This window comes from Platichthys flesus, chromosome 5 (assembly GCF_949316205.1).
Source record: "Platichthys flesus chromosome 5, fPlaFle2.1, whole genome shotgun sequence".
NCBI classification, from domain to species: Eukaryota; Metazoa; Chordata; class Actinopteri; order Pleuronectiformes; family Pleuronectidae; genus Platichthys; species Platichthys flesus.
The window spans coordinates 18,972,129-18,996,622 of NC_084949.1; the positions used below are offsets into that span (position 1 = coordinate 18,972,129).

The 24,494-nt window shown below is 43.3% G+C and overlaps 1 protein-coding gene across 1 annotated transcript in view; it reads right to left on the reverse strand.

The window, feature by feature from the left end:
* Window positions 1-12,606, reverse strand: part of fbxo41 (F-box protein 41) — a 42,325-nt gene extending 29,719 nt beyond the window's left edge. Inside the window, exons 1-2 of the mRNA XM_062388818.1 lie at window positions 12,538-12,606; window positions 122-897 (exon numbers count right to left, since the gene is read on the reverse strand). Coding sequence (XP_062244802.1) covers window positions 122-670 — 549 coding nt within the window. The 5' untranslated portion in view covers window positions 671-897; window positions 12,538-12,606. The remainder of the gene's footprint in view (window positions 1-121; window positions 898-12,537) is intronic.
* Between the last annotated feature and the right edge of the window lie 11,888 nt (window positions 12,607-24,494).

Below are 24,494 nucleotides of genomic sequence, written 5' to 3' on the forward strand. Positions count from 1 at the left end.
CAAATTCTGTGACCCTATGGATCACTGCATGGGGATTCGGTCATGTATCAGCATGCAATGTTTGACACGACCACTAGTGGACGCCAAAGTCAGAAATATTCAAACTCAAGATCATCCTTACCTCCTCAGACAACTTCTCCAGCCTCTCATCCAGCTCCAGCCGCTCAAACGCTCGTGCCTTCAGCCTGGCCAGCCCTTCCTCATAGGCTGCCTCCACTGCGCTAGCTGCTACATTAGCAGCCACGGCTACAGCTGTGTTGGGGTTTCCATGGGGACCCGAGTCCGTGGATGTCATGGCTGTCTTCATGAAAATCTCCCCCAGGGGAAACTCCACATTGGGAATGTACCGAGCTGCGCTGTTGGAGTTAGCAGGGGTCAAACTCAGGTCGTCCACACAAGGAAGTTCACGGCAAGGGAAGCGCCGCTCCTTTAGGGCAGAAGGCCGCAGTGGCTCAAAGGGGTCGTTATTGTTGGCAGGGGCGAGGAGGGCTCCCTCGGCCACTAGGGGCAGCAGAGCAGCGGCGTCGCACACACTGTTGGACTTGGAGAGGACGTAGAGGGTCTCGTACGTGTGGTTGTACTCCAGGTGGGCCCGTAAGGACGACAGGCTTCGGAAGCGCTTGTGCTCCCCGCAACGAGGACAGCGGTACGGCAGGTCCAGAGAGGCCATTCCGTGCAGTTACTGCCGGAGGAGAGGGGGGGGGGGGGGGCACTCACGCAGCGCAACGGTAGCGCCAGTATGAGGGCACAGAAGTCGAGAGTCTGACCGATCCTCTCATGGCGACAACATGACAGCTACAGGAAGTCAGTAGGAAGAGAGATCCCAGGTTCCGTGGAAGAGACATGACCACACATCGTGGCAACACCTCATCGCTCATGGCTCCTCTGCCTGAGGCCCTAAAACAGAGAGAGAACACAGGTGAGTTCAGAGCTGTGAATGTTGGTACAACCTCCGTTGGAGTAAACCATTTAAACAAATGCAGCTTTATTGAGTATTAAAAAAATCGCAGGTAGGAAACCAATGATAATTTCGAGTGGACCGGTGCATGGGAGCCTTTTTCTGCAAAGTAATCACTCCATGTTCTTGCGCTTCTTGCAGGCCTCCCACAGCTGTTGATTGGATATTTTATGTTTTTCTTCATGCAGCACAACTTGACAGTGACACAAAGGAGAGGAAGGCTGGAGATATGGAAATGGGTCCATTAGTGAGGGAGCTTGTCAGGGGAAAGTCTACGATGTCGGACTGGACATGTCTCCTCAGTCCCACAGTCCTTCATTAAGCGCTCCAGTAACCAACAGAGAAAGGAAAGAAACACACAGGATAGAAACTGCTCCATCTATTATCGGTTCAATTATGGTCACTATTTTTTTTAACGTTTCTTTATTAGAGTTATTATTCTCCTTTAACAAGAAAGAAGTTGATGTAAAAAACCAGGTGGGTCAGAGTTTAAAACATAGTAAATAAAATATAACACCTTTATATCGGCCAATATAAATGCTGTAAAGCAATGCAATAGATTCTGAGATGTTGTTATCAAACCCTGACGATATAGACATGTAATTGCGCTTGATATTTTACAGCAGATACAGATAATGTCTCATAAGGCTCATAACGGCAGATTTTTATTGGCTAACGGATAAATCCATCCGCTCTACAAAAACAAAATTAAAGGAGATTAAAGACAAAAAATGAACAGTTAAGATGGTTGTGGTTGTGTGTCGTTATCCATTTCGATGTTAAGAGCGTGTTAATAAATCCTTACGGCTCTGCTAAACACATCATACATCACGTTCAGAGTTGTTCCTCCAATAAAAAAAAGAACCTGACTGTCAAGCACTGATAAATGCTGAACGTATCACCTCTTCCTCATTACTGTAATTTATACAAAAGGAGTACACATGGTCTGCACATCAACTGCAGTGTGTACAATCTATATATCAACACATTTGGACTTTTACGTGATGGTGTGCGCCAAGCTAAGACTGTTCAGGACAGACTTTGTGTGTCTCTCTCTCTCTCACAACATTCTATAGAAGCGGTAATGAGTGAAGCTGTAGGCACAGACAGCGGCAGAGTAATCACAAATCATAGGCCGTTCCTCACAGAGGGCTCAAACACTGGAAAATCCCCAGAAGTCACGGAGACTGTTATTAGGAGTCTGGTGAGGCTGGATCGGGGAGTGTACTGGCAAGTCATGGCCACTTATTAAAGAAGGAGGGTTCCACAGACGCAGTCGCAACACGGCACACAGCCGGCGTTCCCATCTGCTTAAAATTACTACGAGGGGTATTTAACCAGGCAGGAAATGGAAGGAAGTGAGGCTGCTTGGTTGCCACATGTCACATCCTGCCAGTGAAGCTCAGTGGAGACGTCGCAGAGGACTGTGTTTAATGTGCACCAGTGAAGAATGGGTGAATCATACACAAGACACACACTCACTCGTCGTTTCACTTAACTTCTTTTTTACCAGAACCGAACAGCACCAGGAGACCTCATCTCTGCCATGCACCACATTTACAATAACTAGGGATCCAGGAAAATCCAATTATAGAAGCACTCTTTATGGTTACAGTGGTTTTATGTTTTTTATATTTCCCAAATTGTCTGTTTACTTTCTACTGCAGGACATAAACATTCTGAGGGGCTTCACTGCAAGTTGGGTTTTGTCACGCATCAAATTTACTCAAGAAACGAGGGCTGCCCTTATTTTCAAGACCCGGAGATGTTTATGATGAATCGAATATTTGTTGTATAATATTATTTTGTATCCGAATACCCAAACACCTCTAAAATATAACCACCAAATGCATTTTATTATTATTCCCGCACCAATCAGAGGAAAAGCTACCATAATCTCAAGGCCACATTTTGTGTCACGGTGCAAAACAACATACAGATATTGTCAGATTCTGAGGATTAGCAATTTAATGATACAGCACATGATTTTGCATTAAGAGATGAAGTATATCCTTCCTCCAGTATCTCTTGTGTGGACTGTATATGTGATGGCTGACGGGAACACAGAGGCATTAGTAGAGATCTAAGTACTATTACCGCTAAAAGACATATCCTGTTTGACATCAGCCTAATTGATAGCTTTATTTCTATTTAATAAGAAACCCCAACTCTGTAGGAGTATAATTGAAAGCTATGCTTGAAAGGCTCTTTGCTGGGAAACTATAACAGCCTTGCTCTCGTCGTGATGCTCAAATGAGACGTTCAAGTCCGATCTCTGTGTCTACAGGTTCACATTAAACGGAGGAGTGCTTCAATTTCTGCTTTCCTGCTTCTGTTTCAACAAGGTCACGGGTGAGACAGACGTTATCAGGACATAAAGCTTCCATTTCTATTGCTGGTTACAACAGGGCAGTAACCTGAGGCTTGTTTACAGACGCTGCAGAGGCCTAGAGTCCATTCTATCAGAAAATGGGAAAAAAAGGATTATTGAACATGAAGTCAGGGCGGAGTCACAGGAGAGAGGTCACACACACACACACACACAGAATAAAGGCATAGGAATGCGATGTTAGAACCAGGGTTGAAAAGGTTTGGTGGAGTGACTAGCTATGTTGATAACAACTAAATGTGTTAAAATATACAAAGAGAGCTTGATAATTAAATTTTAGATGTTGAAATTACACATTTCGAAAATACACGGTACATCCCCTTATTCACAGGAAGTCGGATTTGTTTTTTTACAAGATCAGAAGTGAAAGGCAAGCAGTTGTAGCAAGAGAGGAATGTAAAAGGCCAAACATGCGAGCCAACTATTGAGACCAATAACCGAACAGATCAGAGACCAGATCCTTCCAGGTCTGTCTGACTCACATCTGGGAAAAAAAGATAACCTTCTGACTTTTTACAGAAAAGAGTCAAAAAATCCATCATATTCAGGTGAAGGTGTGAGAGGAAAAGTCACTGCTACACTGCCAGGTGGTAAAAGTTTACGGTGTTGAACAGCTAGACTCAGTATCTCCATGTTGTTTGAATCAATGACATCATTACTGTCAGTAGAGCCTGTATTTCAAAGTAAAAACTTTAATATCACGGTATTAATTGAATGACTGTGGCTAAGAAGAAGCTGTTCCTGTCTTCAACTCTGTTACTGTATATATTTTGTTCTATATTGTTGTTTTCATTATGTTGTTTTATCTTGAGTGCACCAACAAACAACACCAAAGCAATTTCCTGTATGAGCAAACATACTTGGCAAATAAAATAATTCTGATTCTGATTCTGATCTTCTACAAATTCAATTAATACATTATATATAACAGCATTGCTTTCTGGTGGCAAATGTAATGACTGACTGGTTTATGTTCAGAATCAAAGAGATGCTACATTTATTGTCAGAGACTCCAGGATGTGGCTGGTGGGCTGGATGGTGGAACGTACCAAGCGCTGTACTGAGAGGGACGGGGATTTGGTCTCTGGTGTGGTTCAAGCATGGCTTCAGTTAGCACTAACCCGGAATGACAATCAGCAGAGCGCATATCTCCTCCAAAGCCCCAAAGCCCCATCAAATTCAATCAAGCTGCAGCAAACTCATAGATATCAGTCCCTGAAATTTGCCAGAGGTTTTTTTTTTCATTGAAGGATATGAATTATTCCCTGGGAAACGCCCCAATCTCGCAATAATAAAGAAAGAGAGAAAAATAAATCCTTACACGAATCCCGTCCTTGGCCAATACCCCAGCCTTCCACCAGGTTTCAAGAAAATCAATTCAGTGGTTATTTTATGGAAAAGTGCTAACAGACAGATGACAACAGACAGCTATGAAAACTTTGAAAACCTTTTAAAAACAGCTATGAAAACCTTGTACCTCCAGCTTCAGAGTCAGAGCAGTGTTGACAACAGCTGAATTAAATCATATACAAACTGTATATTGTACAGTGTATTGTCACTTTCTCCCTAGATGCCTCCTACTTTAAAATCCAAGCACTACGGGTCAGTGGTCACTGGTGAACACTTTGTGTACACAAAGCCCTTTTAATTATAGAGGGGATGGGACACTCTATTGCAGCTCTGGATATAAACCTCCTCACTGCACCGGCTGTGCTGCTGTGTTGAGCGCAGCAGCATTTAACATACTGAACAGTAGAAGAAAGAGGCCAGCGACCGGTAGCATTGGTATCAAGCCACAAGCTTTGCAGATCCATGCTAATAGATGTATTAATATTTCATCACCACAAGCTCAACCGTCTCTCAGGTTCATCCCTCGTTGACTCAAGGTCATTTTCTTCTACTTACATGGACTTAAAGTTTTTGTCTTTCTCCACACATGGTCAAAAGCTGGACAGTGCAGGTCTAATCCACTTTGTTCTGTGCTCCTTAATACTTTATAACAATAATCATAATAATGTATCCTTTTGTGATTCACTGAGGATTTATTGCATCAATGCATGTTTTTCCATCCATTGTTAAATCCTATTTATGTATATGTAAGATATAAGGCCAAGTAAGTATAATTAACTTGAATGGTGTTCAGTGATACCATTATAACCTGACAGTACACTTACTATTACTGAGCTGATAGTCTTTCCATCAATGTTTTGCTATCACTTCATAATGTTAAATGTTCTGTATATGTTGTTAATCTGTGATTAAAAGTGCTTTTATGTATGTGTTTACATCAGTTCTCTAATGCAAATTGATAGGATGCTGTGGTGGATCTGGGGATTGTTGGGAATGAACAGATCAACTTTTTATTCTTAAGGCACAGTGAAATGTAACAAGTATTTTCAAGTCTAAGTCAATTCACAAAACTTTTAAGATGTTGTTAATTTGAATAAGTATGTATGACTGGTATCCAGGTCATGGGACCAGACCTCTGCTGTCGCCTGTGTCGCAGTCATCGCAAGCAGAATTCTTCAACTCTGCACCATGTGCATAAAGCATCAGCTCAGCTGACCTCAGGCTTCACTAATGTGCCTGTTCAAGCATCACCTGAATCCGCAGCTGATTGTGGCTTTGCTTCAGCCAGTTGTTGACCTGTCCAACCTTTATTATTAGTTTTTGAGCTTAAGCAAGCAGATGATGATCAGATGTTTTTATTGAAAAAATCCCACTGGACACTGGTCAGCATCAAATGGCAGACAGTCTCTTAAAGCAACTAGCTAGTCAATGTGGTGTAGCATATAAGAGTTAAAGGTCCAGCTGATTATGATTGAACAAACAACTATCCAAATGTTCTGAACCCATTCACAAATCATAATACTCATCAGTTACAAACAAAAAGCAACTCACTTTCACACAATCTTGGTTCAGCAGGCCCAGCTGTGGGGCTCTATCTCAGTCAGGTGAGATGTATTCCTGTGTGCCTGTGCCCTCTGATAAAGATTTGTTTTGCCAGTCCTCTGCACAGCTCCACCCAGAGATGCTGCAGCACTGAGCTCAAACTGGCTGTTAGCAATGCGCTGTGCATGGATCTGAGGGGGCCAGGTCTGTGTGCGAGGTGTGACACGAGCAACATCCTACAATGGAGCTGTCATCACTGCTGGTGTGTCTCATGAGAAAAATGTGCTCCTCCCACTCCAGTGTTATCTCTTTTTTGACCGCCAACGCCAGAATAAAACTTTACAAGAAAGTCAAGAAAACAAAAACATCGCAAGAAAAAGAATAGCTTTGCTCAACCTCAATTTTCTCTTTAAGATAGCATCATTGTAAAATGTATTAAAGACTGGAAGCATCCTGACAGCCGCCAAGCCTGTTCCCAGAACAGGCTACACAACAGACGAGAGACTGTTCCCTAAAGTGAAAGATAAAATGCTTAGTGAAAGCATCTGGTGTCTTCAAGCCTCCTATAGGAACATGTCAAAATGTGTCAGTCATGAATAAGACATGGGACTCCCATGACAGAACAACCTCACAGCCTGGGGCTCCTCACCTGACAGCAAAGGGCAAATCTGACCACTTACTGCACGTCAGAAGATATTCAGCTCACTGAATTACACAAAGCACCGCCCCCTTCGGAAGAAGACCAGAATGAAACCTGTCATCTTCTGTGACAGCTTTACACCAACACTATTTTGCAGCATCTGATTTTGGATAGCACCTGGCAGAGATACTATATTTACCATCGATTCAGACATTCTCTATCACAAGCCCATCACGGGGACAACTCACATTCACATCTACGGTCAATTAACCTAAATCCAATGTGCATGCCTTTGGTCTGTCAGAGGAAAGTACTCACTGACAAGAGGAGAAACATGGAAAGTGAGCCAGGAACCCTCTTGATGTGCTAACCACTAATCACTTAAAACAACACAACCACTAAAAATCACGTAAAGGATCTTTATTAGCCAGTGGACTGAGTTGTGTGACCGTTTACAAAGCATCGAGCTGCCTTCTAGCAGTTTTCACCATAACCACTATGTCCTGCTCTTAGTTGGAGTTGAGGCAATCTGTCTTCATACATTTGTAGAACTCACTAGTTTGTCCTTGTGGTTGAAGTCATTTCTTAATGGTTAAACATAAATATAATAAACCATCCTAAGGTTTTACATCTGCTTGGCGTTGACTTAATTCTATTAGTGTTCCCTGGCAGTTTGACAGGCGACTCTGTTGTATTATTGTTGAGCTTTTGTAAAATGAGGCTACAAACATCCTGATGCAATACTTCGGGAAAGTTGTTCATCAGATTTATTATTAACCACATTGTGACAGAAGTTGCTCATTGAATAGAGAATTATCACCTTTATCCGCAGCTGCTTGTGGCTTTGCTTCAGCCAATCGTTGACCTGTCCAACCTTTATTATTTGTTTTTAGCTTTAGCAAGCAGATGTTCAGCAGATGTTTTTTATTGAAAAATAAAAGAAATCCCACTGGACACTGGTCAGCATCAAATGGCAGACAGGCTCCTAAAGCAACTAGCTAGTCAATGTGGTGTAGCATATAAGAGTTAAAGGTCCAGCTGATTGGAGGGGACGAAAAACAGAGCTAACACACAAGTTATGATTGGACAAACAACTGTCAGCTCGATAACAGCTGGATATGTAAATAAACAACTGTTTGTGATATCAACAGCAGGTTCAAGGTAACAGATCGTTTCTGTAATTCAAGGCCCAGTAATCACTCCATTCAAAGAGTAAAACGAATGTAACAATATATTTTTAAATCACCCCACTTTTTCAGCCTTGTTTCCGTCCAGAAAAAACAGCACTTAGTAACTGTTTAACGTCTACTGTATGCTAACTATCATTCTGCCATTACTTCATTAACGCAAGGGCAAAGAAGACACCGTGTTAATGCTCTTTCATATTTTATGAAGGAGCCGCAGCCGGCACCCACTGAGGCAGTATTAACATTCAGGGACCATAGGGAGACCGAGCAGAGAAAGAAAGCTGAAGCTCTCACTGCAGTGACACCCTCAATCAGCATCATTACAGGAGCTCAGGTCAGGATGAGGCTGGGCGAGGGAAGGAGCTGGAAGGACTTTCACCGATGCGAGCTGATGGACAGCCACTGTGTACTATTGATCCAGACGGCTGCTCAGTGGAACGGTTGTCCTTCAACATGTGCACGGCAGGAAGATGTTGTTAAACACGCTAACGGCTCTGGTCCCTGCTGTTCTCACTGTGAATGTGGACAAATCCATATGGTATGCTATGTTAATGTCCCCACACCAAAGCTGGGCGTACACCAATTTCTGAACACCTACGACTGATTTTAGAGAAATTATGGTCGGCCATCTTCAGGCTCTTGTACAGTTAAACTATAGTCACGGGTCGATTCCCCAAGTTCAGAGCCTTCTGTTCTCACGACACCTACAGGAAACATAAAAACTATGAAAACGAAACCAGGACATTGCAACAAAATGGGTCATTTGGACAGAAAATATCGTGGTCCTTTCAAGAGGTATCTCTGCGTTTCATTTGACGTGTTGTCAGGCTCACATGATCAAGGTAGCCCGTTTCTCCCTTGTTAGCGAAAGCAAACAAACTGTGACTTCCTGATAGAAATCTAAATGAAAATAGCCAGACCTCTCGAGAGGTGGCAATGAGCACGTACAGTATAAGCATTCAGGATGCGTCTTTACAATGAGTCTGTACACTGTGAGCACGTATTCGTGAAATTTGGCTTTTCATCTGAGACGATTTACTCTGGACAGTGCGAGTTGTGATTTACTTTTTAAATCCCACAACCTAAGGCTGACTTGTTAATGAAGGACTATAACAACCTAATCGATCTTGCAGTGCTTTTGACAAGTAATAAGAACCATTAATAAGTCATAATGAGCATTAAGTGGCAACAATCTCAGCTAGTGTTGGCTGTGCAGATAGTTGAGTTGAGTTCTACAGCTTCTTATCCAATCGGAGCTGGATCAGAAACCTCTCCTTCCTCAGGATTAGAAAGGTTCTCGTGTGTTTACATGAAGCTCACTGTGCTAACCTAAACAAGATTGGGGATGGAGCTTCTACGGAGGACGTGTGTGGGAAATGATGCAGAAAATGGCCTCTATGATTTGTAGCTGCATTTCCCCCGTCTCTGAGGTCCTCTTATACTCATTAATCCTGAGCCTGTGGTGCCACGATATTCACATTGCTGCTGGTCGAGTGAGGAAATATGAAGATTAAATATTTCATATTTGAATGGAGCAGACATGGCACTCTGTTTGATAAGCAGGGAGGGTTTCAAATGAGAGAGCATGAGAGAGCATTTAACAGTGTGTCAGAAAAGTTTGAACGCCCCGAGGCCAGAATCACAAGGTTGATCCTTGATCTCTAAGTGATGGTTGGCTGGACATCATTTTGAAGGCGGGCAAAACAATAATAGAATTGAATATTGAGAATAAGTTGTACATTAATTATAAGTTTGACCACAGGAGAGAGATCAAATACAGCAGGCCACTGGACAACGATGAAGCTTCACATCAGGAATCAAACTGTAAACTTGAGCAGATTTGTCAGAGGTCAGAGTGTTCTTGTTTTCAAAGATAAGGCTGCTGATGTTTACTGGAATGATTGATCAATTAACTTCAAAGGTTTAGGAAATCAATTGATTAGTTGACTAGCTTTGGGCAAAGACTGTCATTTCCACCAATGTGAGGATTTACTGTTTGTTTGTTTCATCATCTAAATAACTCCGACCCTTGGACAGACAAAAGGAAAGGGATCTGTGCAAATATTAATGCTATATACCTCCATTACCACATCAGTCAAACTGTTCTTTTCATTGTAATAAATAACAGAAGTGCCGTAGTTTATTTACCATTGATCCTTCATACACCATCTTGGTATAAAATATAGAAATACAAAGATTTACTCCTGTCCGAGTATTCGGAGCTAACAACACAGCTCAGGAGTTTCAGGGAATTCCTTTCTATTCAAGATTTGTCTTCATAACTGCAAATAGGAAAAGGGTCTCGGATCAGAGAGTGTTTATATGTTAGTTTTGGTCTTTTCATGGAATTTGTAGGACAATAACAAAACTACAGAATATCTCCAGGTTTGACCAATAAATATGCTTCCTAGGTTTCTAACATTGACCTACATTTAAATCTGATATTTGACTTTCAATGTGTGTCTGTGGCTTGTGTGCATGAACTGACTGACAGTATCAGGACATCTTACTCTGACTCTGTGTCCCAGAAATGTAAACAGCAGCATGTTCCCAGACTAGCACAAATACTTCATTGACATGGGATTCACGACTGGAATTTTAAGCTCCACACACACACCAACACACACACACACACACACTCAAACCGACTGAAAACACTCAGTAACAAAACACTACACACTCCCCAGTGGGAATATTCAATGCTGAAGCCTGTTCAATACACATATCAACAGATTCTGCATCTGTGTGAATTGCTGCTGACATGTGATTGCCGGGAAACCATCTGTCTGCAGTGATGTTCATGCACACGTGCTGGAAACTGCAGGTAGCTTCCACTATCAAAAAAACGGTGTCGGACGAGTGAGTGAGGGCGCCGGTCAGGGTGCACGGCACAGAGGCATGGAATACATGTTGTATACTGCTGCAGTGCAGATACACAAGAGCAGTCAGGGACTTACCGCTAATCTCATCATGCAGAAGAAGAAGCAAGTCCGTATTAATCTTGTCATCTTTTTTTTTCCAGCATGGCTGCTCCAAACTTTGGTCACATGCTGATTTTACAAACACATCCGGCTGAGGCCCACTGACTCTCATGCACTCCAGTCACATGACACTTCCCCACCAAGAGAGCTAGAGGAGTCCTGTGGGAATATCATGAGGTTTCGATTGCGAAAATCACAGAGTTTTGATTTCCACTCACACTTCAGTCAAAAGTGCACTCAGAGAAAAATTAAAAGAAACATGAATCTGTAGCCACGTAAATAGAAATGCACAGGTTGCAGCTTTTTGTGCGTTAAAGGGGTAGTTCACCCAAATATGAATATTCACTCATTATCTACTCGCCACCATGCAGATGGAGGTGTTGGGTGAAAGTGTTTGAGTCCACAAAACACTTCTGGAGTTTCAGGGGTAAACAACGTTGCAACCAAATCCAATACATTGAAGTAAATGGTGACAGATTCTTCAAAAGTAAAAATATATCAGACTAAAAAACAGATAATACATTCATACGGCTCCTGTGGTGACCTTGTTTCGACTACAATATGAATGTCGGAGCTTCCGGACACTTGGATGACACCACAGGAGCTGTATGGAGGCATTCTATGTTCTTGTAGTACCCAGTTACTTCAATTGCATTGGATTTGGCTGCAACAACTGTTTACCCCTGAAACTCCAGAAGTGTTTTGTGGACTCAAAACCTTTCACCCACCAACTCCATCTGCATAGTAGATAATGAGTGCATTTTTCATTTGTGCATGAGCTATCCCTTCAAATACACAGACTGCTTTAACTTGCAATGCATCTCCTGTCCACATCTCTACACGCAGGAGCAGCAGGTAGGAACATTCAGGCCAAACGGGCCCATCAAAGTCTCCTGTGGCCCTGAAACGCTGATTCAAACAGTCATGACGAACGGTTACTGCAAACATTGACACCTCCAGCTCTGGAGAAGAAGGAACACACACACACACACACGCACACACACACGCACGCGTACAAACGACTCGTGATACCTGCACATGGATCAATCACAAGCTGCATATCAATGTGGGTGTGGACCATCAGCAAATGTCATCTCACATGCGATGAAATCCACTGAGGACTGGGAGGATTGTATATGTGCACACACAGGCCTGGAGCTGGTGGCAGTGGTGCCGAGGCTCCCGGAGGAGGAGGAGGAGGTGGCGACAGCTGGAACACGAACCCGATTTTCGCTCAGGTTTTTCCAAAGCTTGTCATCGTCGCTGGACCGAGCTCCACGACGCTGCGTTTAAAATCCTCTGCACAGGAGCAGCGGCGTCAATGGAGCTGTCAAGGAAAACATGCATGGCACACACACACACACACACGCACACTCAAGCAAGCAATCACGCGCACGCACGCCTCCCCCTTGCGCATGCACGACGACACAAATATGCTCGTAAGACGCGCGGGGCTTAAAAGAAAGGACAGAAATGTGCGTCTCACTCACCTCGCAGTCCTCTCCCCATTTTTTTCCTCCTCTCTCTCTCTCCCTCTCTTTCTCTCTCCCTCTCTCCGAGCGAGGGACCGCTCCAGCCTCCAGTGACGTCACGCAGCTCCTCTCTGCAGCATGGAGAGGAGCAGGCCTGCAGAGGACGAGCAGGGAGGCGGAGGAGAAGGGAGGAGGAGGAGGGAGGAGAAGAGATGTGCAAAAACCTGAATCATGAATAAAAAAAAAGAAACGCACATCATCAACAACCTCCGGTGTCCTGGCTGAGCACAGATGACTGTCCGTGTGTCTGCTGAGGCTGAGGAGGAAGCAGGAGGGACACAGCCACTACACATCCAGGTCCTGCCAGCTGCTGGTTGTCCCTGAGAATCAATCAACTTCAGGGGATTGTGAGGAATCCTCCATCAGTTGAGGCTCCGCTGATTACATCCCATGTACGGAACAAGAAAGGAGGGCCCGTGTCCCCTGGGAGGTTTGAGGGAGAGGTGTGCAGAAATATGAATCATGAATAAAACAAACAATCCGTCCCGTCTTCTGATTGAGGTCAGATTACTGTGTATGTGTGTGCTGAGGTTGTGGGTGTGTGCAGACCCACAACACATCCCCATTCATCCCCATTCATCCCTCTCACAATTGCAGCCGGGTCCTGCCAGCTGCTGCTTGGCTCTGAGGATCATAAACATGTCTGCACGCCAGTTGAGACTCCCAACAACTTTTGATTTACCCTCCAGGTAACATTTCGGCACAGGCCCCTTCCTCTGAGCCTGAATCGTGACCTGGGAGGTGGATAAAAAAGTACAATAGAGATTAACGCCGTCCCATCTTCAGGACACCACCTGCTTCTGCCGGGACTATGGACAAAGATAACAGACTGAAGCAGGAGGGACAGACCCACAAAATTCATCCCTCTCACACAAGCTGGTCCGGACAGCTGCTGCTTGGTTCTGAGAGTCGATCAACATCAGATCATTGTTATCCAGATGACAAAATAATGTCCACACACTAATTGAGGCTCCGACTAAGAAAGATTTCAGGCACAAAAGAACCATTACCTGGGAGGGTAATACAAATGTTATGGTAGCCTCAACTGGTGTTTGGACATTTCTTGTCTTCTAATCAAGTTTGGATGTGCGTGTGTTCATACCTTCCAAAACATCCAGGAGTCAGGGCTTTATACCTCACATCTTACCGAACATCCAGTTTCTTTCTCAGACAGTCTTTGATACAAAGGAGGACCATAAGGAGTCCAGCATTTCAGCGGCACCGGCTGGATTTCTTCTTGGGGACGCTCAGATGTTTGCTACAATAATATTACATTTGTTTTGAAGAAAGCAGGAACTTAACTTGAAGTTCACTTTTGAGTTAATAAACTGCTTGCACAGTATCGATCCTGCTCCCATTTCATTACCTTTATGTTTTCACCCCTGCCTGTTTGTTTGTTGGTCGGTTTGTTTGGAAGCAAGATTACACAATAAACTACTGAACGGGTTTCCACGAAACTTGGTGCGAGGGATGTGGTGTGGGTCAGGGAAGAACACATTACATGTGGTGTGGATCCAGGAGGCAGAACCAGGAATCTGTTATGTCTTTCTTTAAGATTGATCTGGCACATTTGAGGGACTGATATCTATGAGGGTGAGAAAGTTGGTGCAGCAAAGACTGATTAAGACATTTTATAGTACTTGTGTATTGAATTTAAATGTTTTAGGCTAAAGAATACATGCATCATTCCCTAATATTTCTGCTGCATGGTGGATTTAGAAGCAGAATTTAGACGATGTAAGAAAATATTGGACATTTGAATTAACACTAATTCTTGAATAGCAGCTAGATTTCTTCCAAGTCACAATCTATCTTGCCAGGCTCCGGGCTATTTGTGTCCTAACCAACTGGCACCCATCATGACGTCGCCTATTCATTTGTAAACTGCCATTTTGAAGCCTCGACTTCTGGATTTTGTCCAGTGCCATCTTGGTATTTTGAAGCCAGAAGTAATTATATTTGGAGGAACAGAGGGTGGAGCCTGTCCGAGAGGTTTAGGACACTGTGCACAGTCACCTCCACCTGCCACCTGCAGCTATTGGCTAGTTCTAGCTGTCATTTACACCATACCCACACCCTAATTCACATAGTGCTCAATCGTCTATTTGAGTCTAAATGGGACCATAAATCACAAAATGAGCATCATGCTGTATTGAGGAAGACAGAAATTTAGAACATACAACCATTGGTAAAATGTTTAGTTTATAAATTAAGTGACAAGTACATTCTTTTTTGGTTTGTTTTGTAGAGTCACCCTCTGCTGGTCATTCAAGAGAATACAGGCTTCAGGCACTTCTGCAATGGCTTCACTTTCAGGACTTGCAGTTTACTTCCATTTTATACCCAGCACATAGTCCCAAGTCAAACAAACCAGTGTCTCATGAGGGAGTATCAGCGTCTTTGGTTTGACGACAGCTAGAGGAAGCTCGCAAAGAGGTTAGCATAGACGCTGCAGTAGCATCAGTTATATCTGAACTGTCGAGTATTTCTCGGTTGAAAGACGATCAGAGATGGAGAGCAAAGGCTTCTCTTGATGAAGAAGATGTTTTGGCTTTTCTCTCCATTGGCTTTTGCAAGTGTGACAGGCAGTGATAGACAGATGGTTTCATCCTATCAGCTGCCAAGGATAATTTGAAAGCACCTGCCCTCCTCCAAGCTGTTTCCACCGAAGCCTTCCCAGATGGATTTGTGTAACAAACCATCTGCTGCTTCAGGTTCATTTATTAATGAAGAATAATTTTTTAGTGACTCTTTTGGGTTGGTTGTCAAAAAAGTGTGGCGGGGGGGGGACTTTGAAACCTGGCATCAGTATTTCTAATTTCCTAAATATTGCTCTAGTGTCACTGTTGATCGTGGTGGCATCAGCTTGAGTAATTGGTGTTTCCCTTATAAGCTAAAGATTAGTTTGTTTGTATGTTTGTTTAACACTGTTACATACAGATTAACAGTGTATCAGCTGCTGCTCCTTGTTGGGTTTTTAAATCTCAAATACAGTTCAACACTTACAGGTCATTTTAATGTGTTTACGACAACTTGTATGTTGTTTCAAAAACTGTAGTATTACATCTTCTATTCATTTGAACTGCAAAACACGGTCTCAGCTGCGTGCTGTTTGTTTCACCGTGCGTCCTCGATACCTCAAAGCTTGAGAAGAACACAGTGTTTATGTGTCAGGGTCATTGCTCTTTCAACTAATCCTACAGCAAGTTGCTCTGTGGTGAAAGAAAATAAAACAGAAACGAGGCTACACAACAAGAAGTCCGCCCTCAGAGTTTTATGATCCAGGTGATGTTTAGGTCTCATGTATCACTGCCTGGGGAAGTTCTCTGCACCAGCGACTCCAAAATGTTTGTGTACTTTCTGCAGGTATTCTAGTATTTCGATAAACCTTTTTCTACTCTCAAAATGATACGACCAAATTCAGTCTTGATTGATCCTGGCTGGACTGGAGGACTGCAACAGTGAGGCTACATTAAAGGGTAAGCACGTAAAACAACTCTCCTCTTTGTGAGCCAAGACTCGAAAGAAAGGGTACAGAACCTGCAAGTAAAAATGAGTGGTCACGGCGAAGATTTAAATATTTTCTATGTGAACCAACTAGCAATATTTATAATATTTGAATGCAGTTAATGCAGGAAAATAGATTTGCAAGGATATACTGTCCCCAAACATGACATATGATAACGTTTGTGAGATAGAGAGAGAGAGAGAGAGAGAGAGACAGAGAGAGAGAGAGAGAGAGAGAGAGAGAGAGAGAGAGAGAGAGAGAGAGAGAGAGATCCATTTAGGAGCTCAAGCACCACTTACTGGTCAGATAAGAGAAGTACACTATGATAAAAATAACAATATAAGTGCAATTTGTCACCTATAACAAAAATAACCTTTTTTTATTGTCATGTGTCCGGCTGAACAATGGACTGACTCAAATGCATTAAAGATGTTTTAAGGATGTGCTGCGCAGTCCTAGCTGAGTATGAAATGAACCCAAAAAATTCAGGGCTCTTTTTGTCTTCTACAGTATAATACACAAATTATATTTAATGCATGGATCTTGTAATAAAACGTACAAAACCACTGTGAAAGTCTTCAAAATGCATCAACACGAAGTGCCCTGCATGGATGTTAAGTGAAATGTGCGTCAGTATAAGAGGTGATTTCCATACAGCACATTAACATTTAAATGAATAAATCAAATTAATCTTTCTGTTGTACAGAGACACGCTGTCCGTCCATAAGAGCGTCCTGTATTTCACAGTAACAGCTGACACCTTCATGGGGTTTCTAAAATAAAACAAAACCCCATCAGAATTTAGAAAGTAAAAGCCCAAAACCTGTTACATCAATCTCTATCGCTCTCCGCCCTCCGCATGCTGCACTCATCCAGTCCTGTCAGGGAAAGACTGACACACAAAAGCTTAAAAACTCTCTCCCTCAGGAGACTTTGATAGGATGAATGTGAGGCCGGGGCCGTTCTCTCGCTCTCGCGTCAAAAATCGTGGCAAATTTAGACTGAACACCTTTATCCATCCCTCCTTATTCATATTTATGAGCAGTGACTGACAAACTCATTGTTGGGTAATTACAGTGTGGTGAACCTTCATTCTCTTTAGATTGGTGGAGACTGAGAACTGCCGTGCTTTGGCTTGCTGCACTAATGCAAACCTCTCCCATGTAGATATTATTAGGCGCTGTTTGCTTAGCAACCACAACACATGTCTGACATTTTTTTTTTTGGTACAATTAAAGTGTTTTTCGCCCGGAGTTTATTTCACTTTGGCAGCGAGGCTGTGAAAAGGTGATAAAGGAGAAGAGACAAGATGGAGGCCCCTTCTCATGTTATGTTTATGTTCGAAGCTAAACATTTACATTTGGTAAATTGTGTAACACTTGTCTTTATAGTCATGTCAACATCAAATGGGAACTTAGTGGAGGAGACAGAAGAAGCATGTTGCATTCTACATTATTATCTTTGGAACTATATCCCTACAAGCATCCCACAGTATGTTATTGTGTCTATCTGACCTTAAAGTCAATTTAATTCAATAGGTCGCGTTAGTCACACAACACATCAATAAGTCATGGCTCTGTGATGGAGCAACATCAATATCTCAATAAAAAAAAGGGTCTAGAAAGCAGTTAAAGCTTTAAACAGCAGGGGGCACCAGTAATATGCCAGGATGAGCTGATGTACATGACAGTTTCTGAGCGACATAGTTCTCAGAGCATGATTACAATAAACATTAGGGTGATTATTCTCTCATTATCAGAAGCAACATAATTAAGAGAATATAATAAATGAATACATGTTGAGTAAAGGCTTCATCTGCCATATTATTCCTGTGTTATCATTGGGGAGATCAATATCCTGATCGGAGACCACACACTGAGCATGAAGGACAGTCAGCCTCCTGCAGGCACGAGGAATTCATGTTACATCACCTCGTCAAACGGGCTTTTGCCGTCTGTTAACACTCACAGGGCAACACAATGGAACTACACGCAGGCTGACTTCAGCCAACACAAGTGCATCAAGTGGCGTGCTCGCCAAAAGGATAAAATTGTGAAACTGACTGTTTACAGCTCGAGAATATTCATCACATTCACTTCACGACAATGCAGCAGCTCGACTGTTAACTGTACAGTTAATCATCGAGCTGTCCGGCAACGACAGATGAGAACACACACACACACACACACACACACACACACACACACGCACACACACACACTGGGGAAGATATAAAACATTTGGAGATCGTCTTAATAATAATAGAGAGAAAAAACTGTCCTGCTGTTACTTACAGTTGGTGCTTAAAAATGCATCAGTGTTCTGCAGAAATACTATGACCGAGAAAAAAAACTGACACTAAGAAACTATAGTCTAATCTTCTCCAATATCAGGAATCTATCTTTAGACTTTAAGAATTCAACATTTAAATATTAAAATATTAAAATATTGAAAATGTATTTGCATTGCCAGTCATTTGATATAGTGCATATACAATAATTTGTAGGTATTTTTAACTTTGTAAAGATCTGTTTACATTAATTACTACAATAAATAGCTGTTTTCTGGTACATCTACTTTATACAAAAAAAAAAAGGGTATTATTAGGTCGGTGAATACTGCGCCCTGTGTATTCATTCTAGTGAATGCTGTGTTTCTGCAGACTAATAAACAAGTGTTACGTCTTGTGTCCCAAAAAACTTGGAAAAGCAGAGTCTGTTTTAAATAATTCATCATTTGTGCAAACAGTTAGTGCAAAGTAGAATCCACGTGCACATGTTTCTGCACCAAGGCTCACACAGAGTGCATTAATGTTGTAATGACAGACACTGGGGTTTGTGTTGCAGACAGCCCAGTGCATGTAAAGCCATTGCTGGTGATTTCTGAATGGAAACGGATCTTGCGGAGTGCAAACGTATTAATGTCCCAACATGGTAATGGGTCTTATTGCAAAAAGCCCCGTGTATCACAATGACAACGATTATCCACATCTCTGCATTCCTAGCTTGAGCCATGGATGTTGCCATAGTAACACGAGTATGTCTTATCAAGTACAGCCCTTGCGATTTTTTTCCATTGCAACTTATTTAGGCTGTTCACTGTAGGTATGACAACAGGCTGTGGAGTTGTTGCATTCATTTCCATGTTAATGGAGTTAACAGGCGCCGTGCGTTATTTTAACCTCTGACCCCTCCTCGTCAAATTGTTGTCAGCTGATATTAAATTAGGCTTCTAATAGAGGCCTTTTATGTAAATGATGTGAAATGCTTTGAAACTATAAATAGGCATCACTCAGAGCTCGTATGATGGTCTGTGTGATATCGAAACATTCTTTGCTGTGCTTCAACGACCAGATTGTTTAAAGCAATTCATGTGACATTATACTGTAACGTGCTGCATTACAGAAAGTGCAAACCTCCATCAAGGCCAGACGGTTGTTTTGATCTGCACCTAAACACGTCCGATTTTTTCATCATGATCTATGAAATATTCTCTGAGAAATCCTGAAAATTTGGATAAAAACACTCAAATGTTAAATAAAGTGTGTGTGTGTGTGTGTGTGGGGGGGGGGGGGTTGCATTTCCAGATCTGCTCCAGAATGCAATGGGTTCTTCCTCGGGTGATGCAATACCCCTACACAAAAAATGTCATGGAAATAGGTTGAGTAGGTCGTGCTCACAAACAAACAAAAGCAAATGAAAACCTAGCCTCCTCGATTGAGGGGGGGGGGGCAGTTTTGTTAACTCCACTACCTTAATTCTTCACTGCAAACCAGTCTATGATGCAAAAAACGAATTCACCCAGTGACCGGCAGAGCACAGACAGATTTTAGTTGGTGTCAGAGGAGAATGCTTGTGGTTGAAGCTGACAGAGAGACTGTGTTAACTCAGATATTTACTGGATATAAACACTCTAATAGACAATTGTGAGGATCAAAAAGGAAATCTCAGAAAGCAGGACACATTGAACCCTCAGAGGGATGAGCAGCGACAGCAGGTTCCTCTCCTGTCAGCCGAGAACAGGAACCTGAGGCTGCAGCATGATACTGGATATTCCAAGGATCTGATGTTGGATGGTGTAATCTCATTCATCAGGATCACAGTATATTCTAAATGTATCACCGCGATGGATCAGCGTGCATGAGGTCTACTCCTGCAGTTTTGTTGCTGGAGTGTTCACATTAAAACCTTAAAAGCTCCTGGTTTCACATCCTTTCCCCCGAATCCTGTGTAAATACGACCGACAGCGGAGACTTGAAGTCGCTGGAGACACACAGTTCTCTTCTCTCCTCACCATTTTGCTTGCATAGCATAACCAAAAAAGGGGCAGATGTTATTTGAACCTGGTAGTCACTTTGTAGCTCCGGCTCGTCCCGTACTTTTGCGATTTCCTCCCTCATTGAAAATAATGAGGATGTTTGATGTGGAGCCACTATGGGCCGTAATGAGACGAGTACACTGTTCGGGACACATGAAAGCTCTCCAGTTCATTTGGACCATGAGCGGCCATTACGGAGCGGGACCGAGACACCATCGGAGGTCTGCCGACTGTATGAAGGGCCACAGGAATTTAATGATGGCGGCAACTGCTAAATCTGTCGTCCTTTTAACTTCTGGTGAGAGGAGGGAGAATATATTTCAGAGGTGTTAAACATGGGGAGACCTGCAACATCTGAGGGCATGGCGAATGAGCCACATGAACAGAAACACGCTCAAATTAAAAGAGACTTTCCGCGGCACAGGTACCGCAGGACATGGCAAATGAAGAGAATCTGCTACATAAATTAAAGCCCTTGATTGTAAAAGCCCTGCCACTGTTTAAGTGATTGTTCAACTTCAATCACGCTTCTGTATTCGTTCATAATGATAATTTCTTTGAGGGGTTATTCTAAAAAAAAAAAAAAACACTGTTTTCACGACTCGCAAAGTGATGGATCCATAAATTATCTTTTTAACGTCCAGAGGCAGGAAGCGGCACATCCACCTCTCGTCATATCAATCTCTTCACAAGACGCCACTGTCGGTGGTGCCAAAAGAGACACACAGAGTGGATGAGTAGGAGGAAGGAGAAGCTGATGGTGATGGAAGGATCGGCATCTATTCATTTATCCGCAGGACGACAGAGGAAGAGCCCCAGCTGAGTCAGGGTTAATATTCTCCAGGCTCAGTTCCGGGGGAACATGGTGAATTGTCACTTCACTGGTGAGCTCCAGTGCCGAGGGTCTAGTTAATGGTTAGACGCAGCATCCTGCCACTGGGCACCATTTTGGCTCCATAACAAAAGGAAGGGCCTGCCTCAGCCTCTGAGTCTTGTGGAGGAGCGGGGACCCGGACCCTATCTGTCTCCCCAGTTCCTGGCCAGTTAATAGTTAACCGACAGGTGGAGGCATCAATCCTGAGGAGCGACGCGGAGTGTAAATGCACAGACACACACAGACGGTGGGAGACCAACGCTGATGCCGTAAACAAATCTTGTTAACAGGAAGCCGACCCTATGCCGCCACGGCACTGAGTGACAGGTTCACGGATGACTAACAAGAAACCCTCTTCTGTTTCCACACAAGGCATTTGTGCTGATGAGTCTTCAACGCTGAAATTAGCATCATTTAAAATGGCTTGATTCAAGAAAACAGATTTTTTGGTATAAAATGGAAAACACTATGCACGTCAGAATCCGAGGTTGACAAAAGTTAGATAGATAACATGTATATAAATGTATTTAAAACCCTTTTCCAGTGCTGAGGTGTTCACTCTTTCAAGCACTGCTCATATCCTCCATACCATCCTCCAAAGCTGCAAAAGCAATTACAAAAACTACAATGTAAAATCACATTGTTAATGCACATGGTGATTGCTTACAACACGAGACAAGGGAGTTGGGGGACCTGCAGTGAGAGAAAGCGATTTTTTAAATGTGTACTGCTGATCTGACTCATACATATGAAAGGCCCCCTTTTAAAGCTCCAAGAATCACAGGAGGGGGACACAAACGGGTCTCTTTGGGTTTCCAACACTCTACAGGTTTGAGATCAGAGGCGGCTTCCGTCTGATTTACGGTCGGTGCTTTTAGGCTCATGGGAAACATACTGTAGCGTATACGTCCCTGTGTGACCCCAGCATGGCTCCTATACACCCAGACAAGGGGAGACGTCACTCTCTGCGCACCCACCCCCGGTGAAAGTGACAGTCCATCACCAGCTAAAAGCCACTGGGGGGGGGGGGGGGGCAGAGCGGGGCCATTATGCACTGTCGAGGGGAGGGAACAGTGAGGGATGAGGGAGGGGAGTGTGTGATGCTACAGCTCTGCTATGCCGCCAACCTGGGAGGGGGGGGGGGGGGGGGGGAGCAGCCACGTCTTTAATGGAGAGACAATACTTTTAATTTGTGCTGAGCAGCGTCATCCCACGAACCCAGAGTGGTGGAGAGCAACTTGGTACTTTTAAGTACAAATCTGTGACATTATACCGTAACGTGCTGCATTACAGAAAGTGCAAACCTCCATCAAGGCCCGACGGTTGTTTTGATCTGCACCTAAACACGTCCGATTTTTTCATCATGATCTATGAAATATTCTCTGAGAAATCCTGAAAATTTGGATAAAAACACTCAAATGTTAAATAAAGTGGGGGGAAAAACATTGCATTTCCGGATCTGTTCCAGAAGGTAATGGGTTCTTCCTCGGGTGATGCAATACCCCTACACAAAATTTCACGGAAATAGGTTGAGTAATCTTTGCATAGTCCTGCTCACAAACAAACAAAAGCAGATGAAAACCTAACCTCATCGATGGGGGGGGGGGGGGGGGGGGACCGGTTTTGTTAACTCCAATACCTTAATTCTTCACTGCAAACCAGTCTATGATGCAAAAAAACGAATTCACCCAGTGACCAGAACAGGAACCTGAGGCTGCAGCAGATCCTGGTTCACCAGAGCTGGGCGAGTGAAGACGAGAAGAAAGACGCCCGGTCTGGGGAACGTGGATGTTCTGTTGAGGCACTTGGATGAAAACCCATTTTTTTATAACTGGCTTCTTAATGTGAGTGATCAGGTCCAACAGGATTTTAATTTAAGAAAAGTTACTTCACACGAGGGGTTGAAGTGGAATTGTTCTTTTGTCAGTAGTATTTAGAGTGAGAGAAACACGTTGAGGTCATAATATTTACTCAAGTACTGCGACTGAAGTACAGAAGCAACGTTATGATGTAAAGTGCCGCCATTGTAACATGACGTGATCATATAAATATTCATATTCCGTCCACATTTAAAAGGCAATCACTCCACTGTGAAATCTAGATGGGATTATTATTCATAGAAATGTATCAGGACCTGCAATAATATCTGTAAAAAAAATAGAATTAAATAGAATACAACAGAATAGAAAAGAAACACACAACAACTCTTAGAATAGCATAGAAAAGAATAGAATAGAATAGAGACACCCAACATAGAATAGAAATGACCAGAATAACACACAATAGATTTAGAACAGAACAAATATAGTACAGAAGATACTTTAATAGAATGAACCATAACAGAATACAAGATACAATAATTCAGTATAAACCAACTGTCCTATTTATTCTAAAGCAAATGCAATAAAAAAAGAAAGAAAAGTAGTAGCTCTCACAGACAAATGAAGTGATTTGAAACCATTAAAACCAGCCACTGTGTGACTCCCTCTTAGGTCAGTCGTGTTCCTGTCCAGACCGGAATGAGCCTCTCTGTTGTCGGCTGTTCTTTTGCTAATGGCTCCGAATCACGAGTGTCACAAATTCCGCGGGCACTAAAACAACTGTTGCGGCTGCTGCTGCTGCTAATGCTCAAGTATCTACATTTTGCATAGATTTCATGGAGCTCGGAGGAGCGCGGCGCTTTGGCTCTGGCGCTTCATTTGGATGCAGAATACATACTGTAGCTGGCGCTGAGGCTGGTGTGCAACATGCAAATCGTCGCCCTGCTTGATGGGGGGGGGTGCACGGTGCGAGCAGCGCGTGTTCAGCCCACTCATTTTCATACTACTAGTCTTTATGTCCCAGCAGCGGCCTCCTCTCTCCCAGTCTCTGATTCCATCTTGGCAATGACAGATATGTACACACACACACACACACACATGCACACACACACGCACATGCACACACACATGCACCCGCGCTAATACACTTCACACACACACTCCGGATCGGCCTCCCTCGCTCCCTTCGTTCTCTCGGCGGAGCACACATGCGCACAGGCGCCTCAGACTTCAACGCGTTCCCCCCGTGCGTCTCTCTGTGGCTGAGCCGTCATTATCTCCAGAAAGTGCCAGTGTTTGGCCACAGTGCGCCTCCTCCCCGGCGCCGAACGGAGCAGCACAGACGCGGGCTGCCGGCGGTGACACGCCTGTCACAGACATGCCTCATTACTGCTGC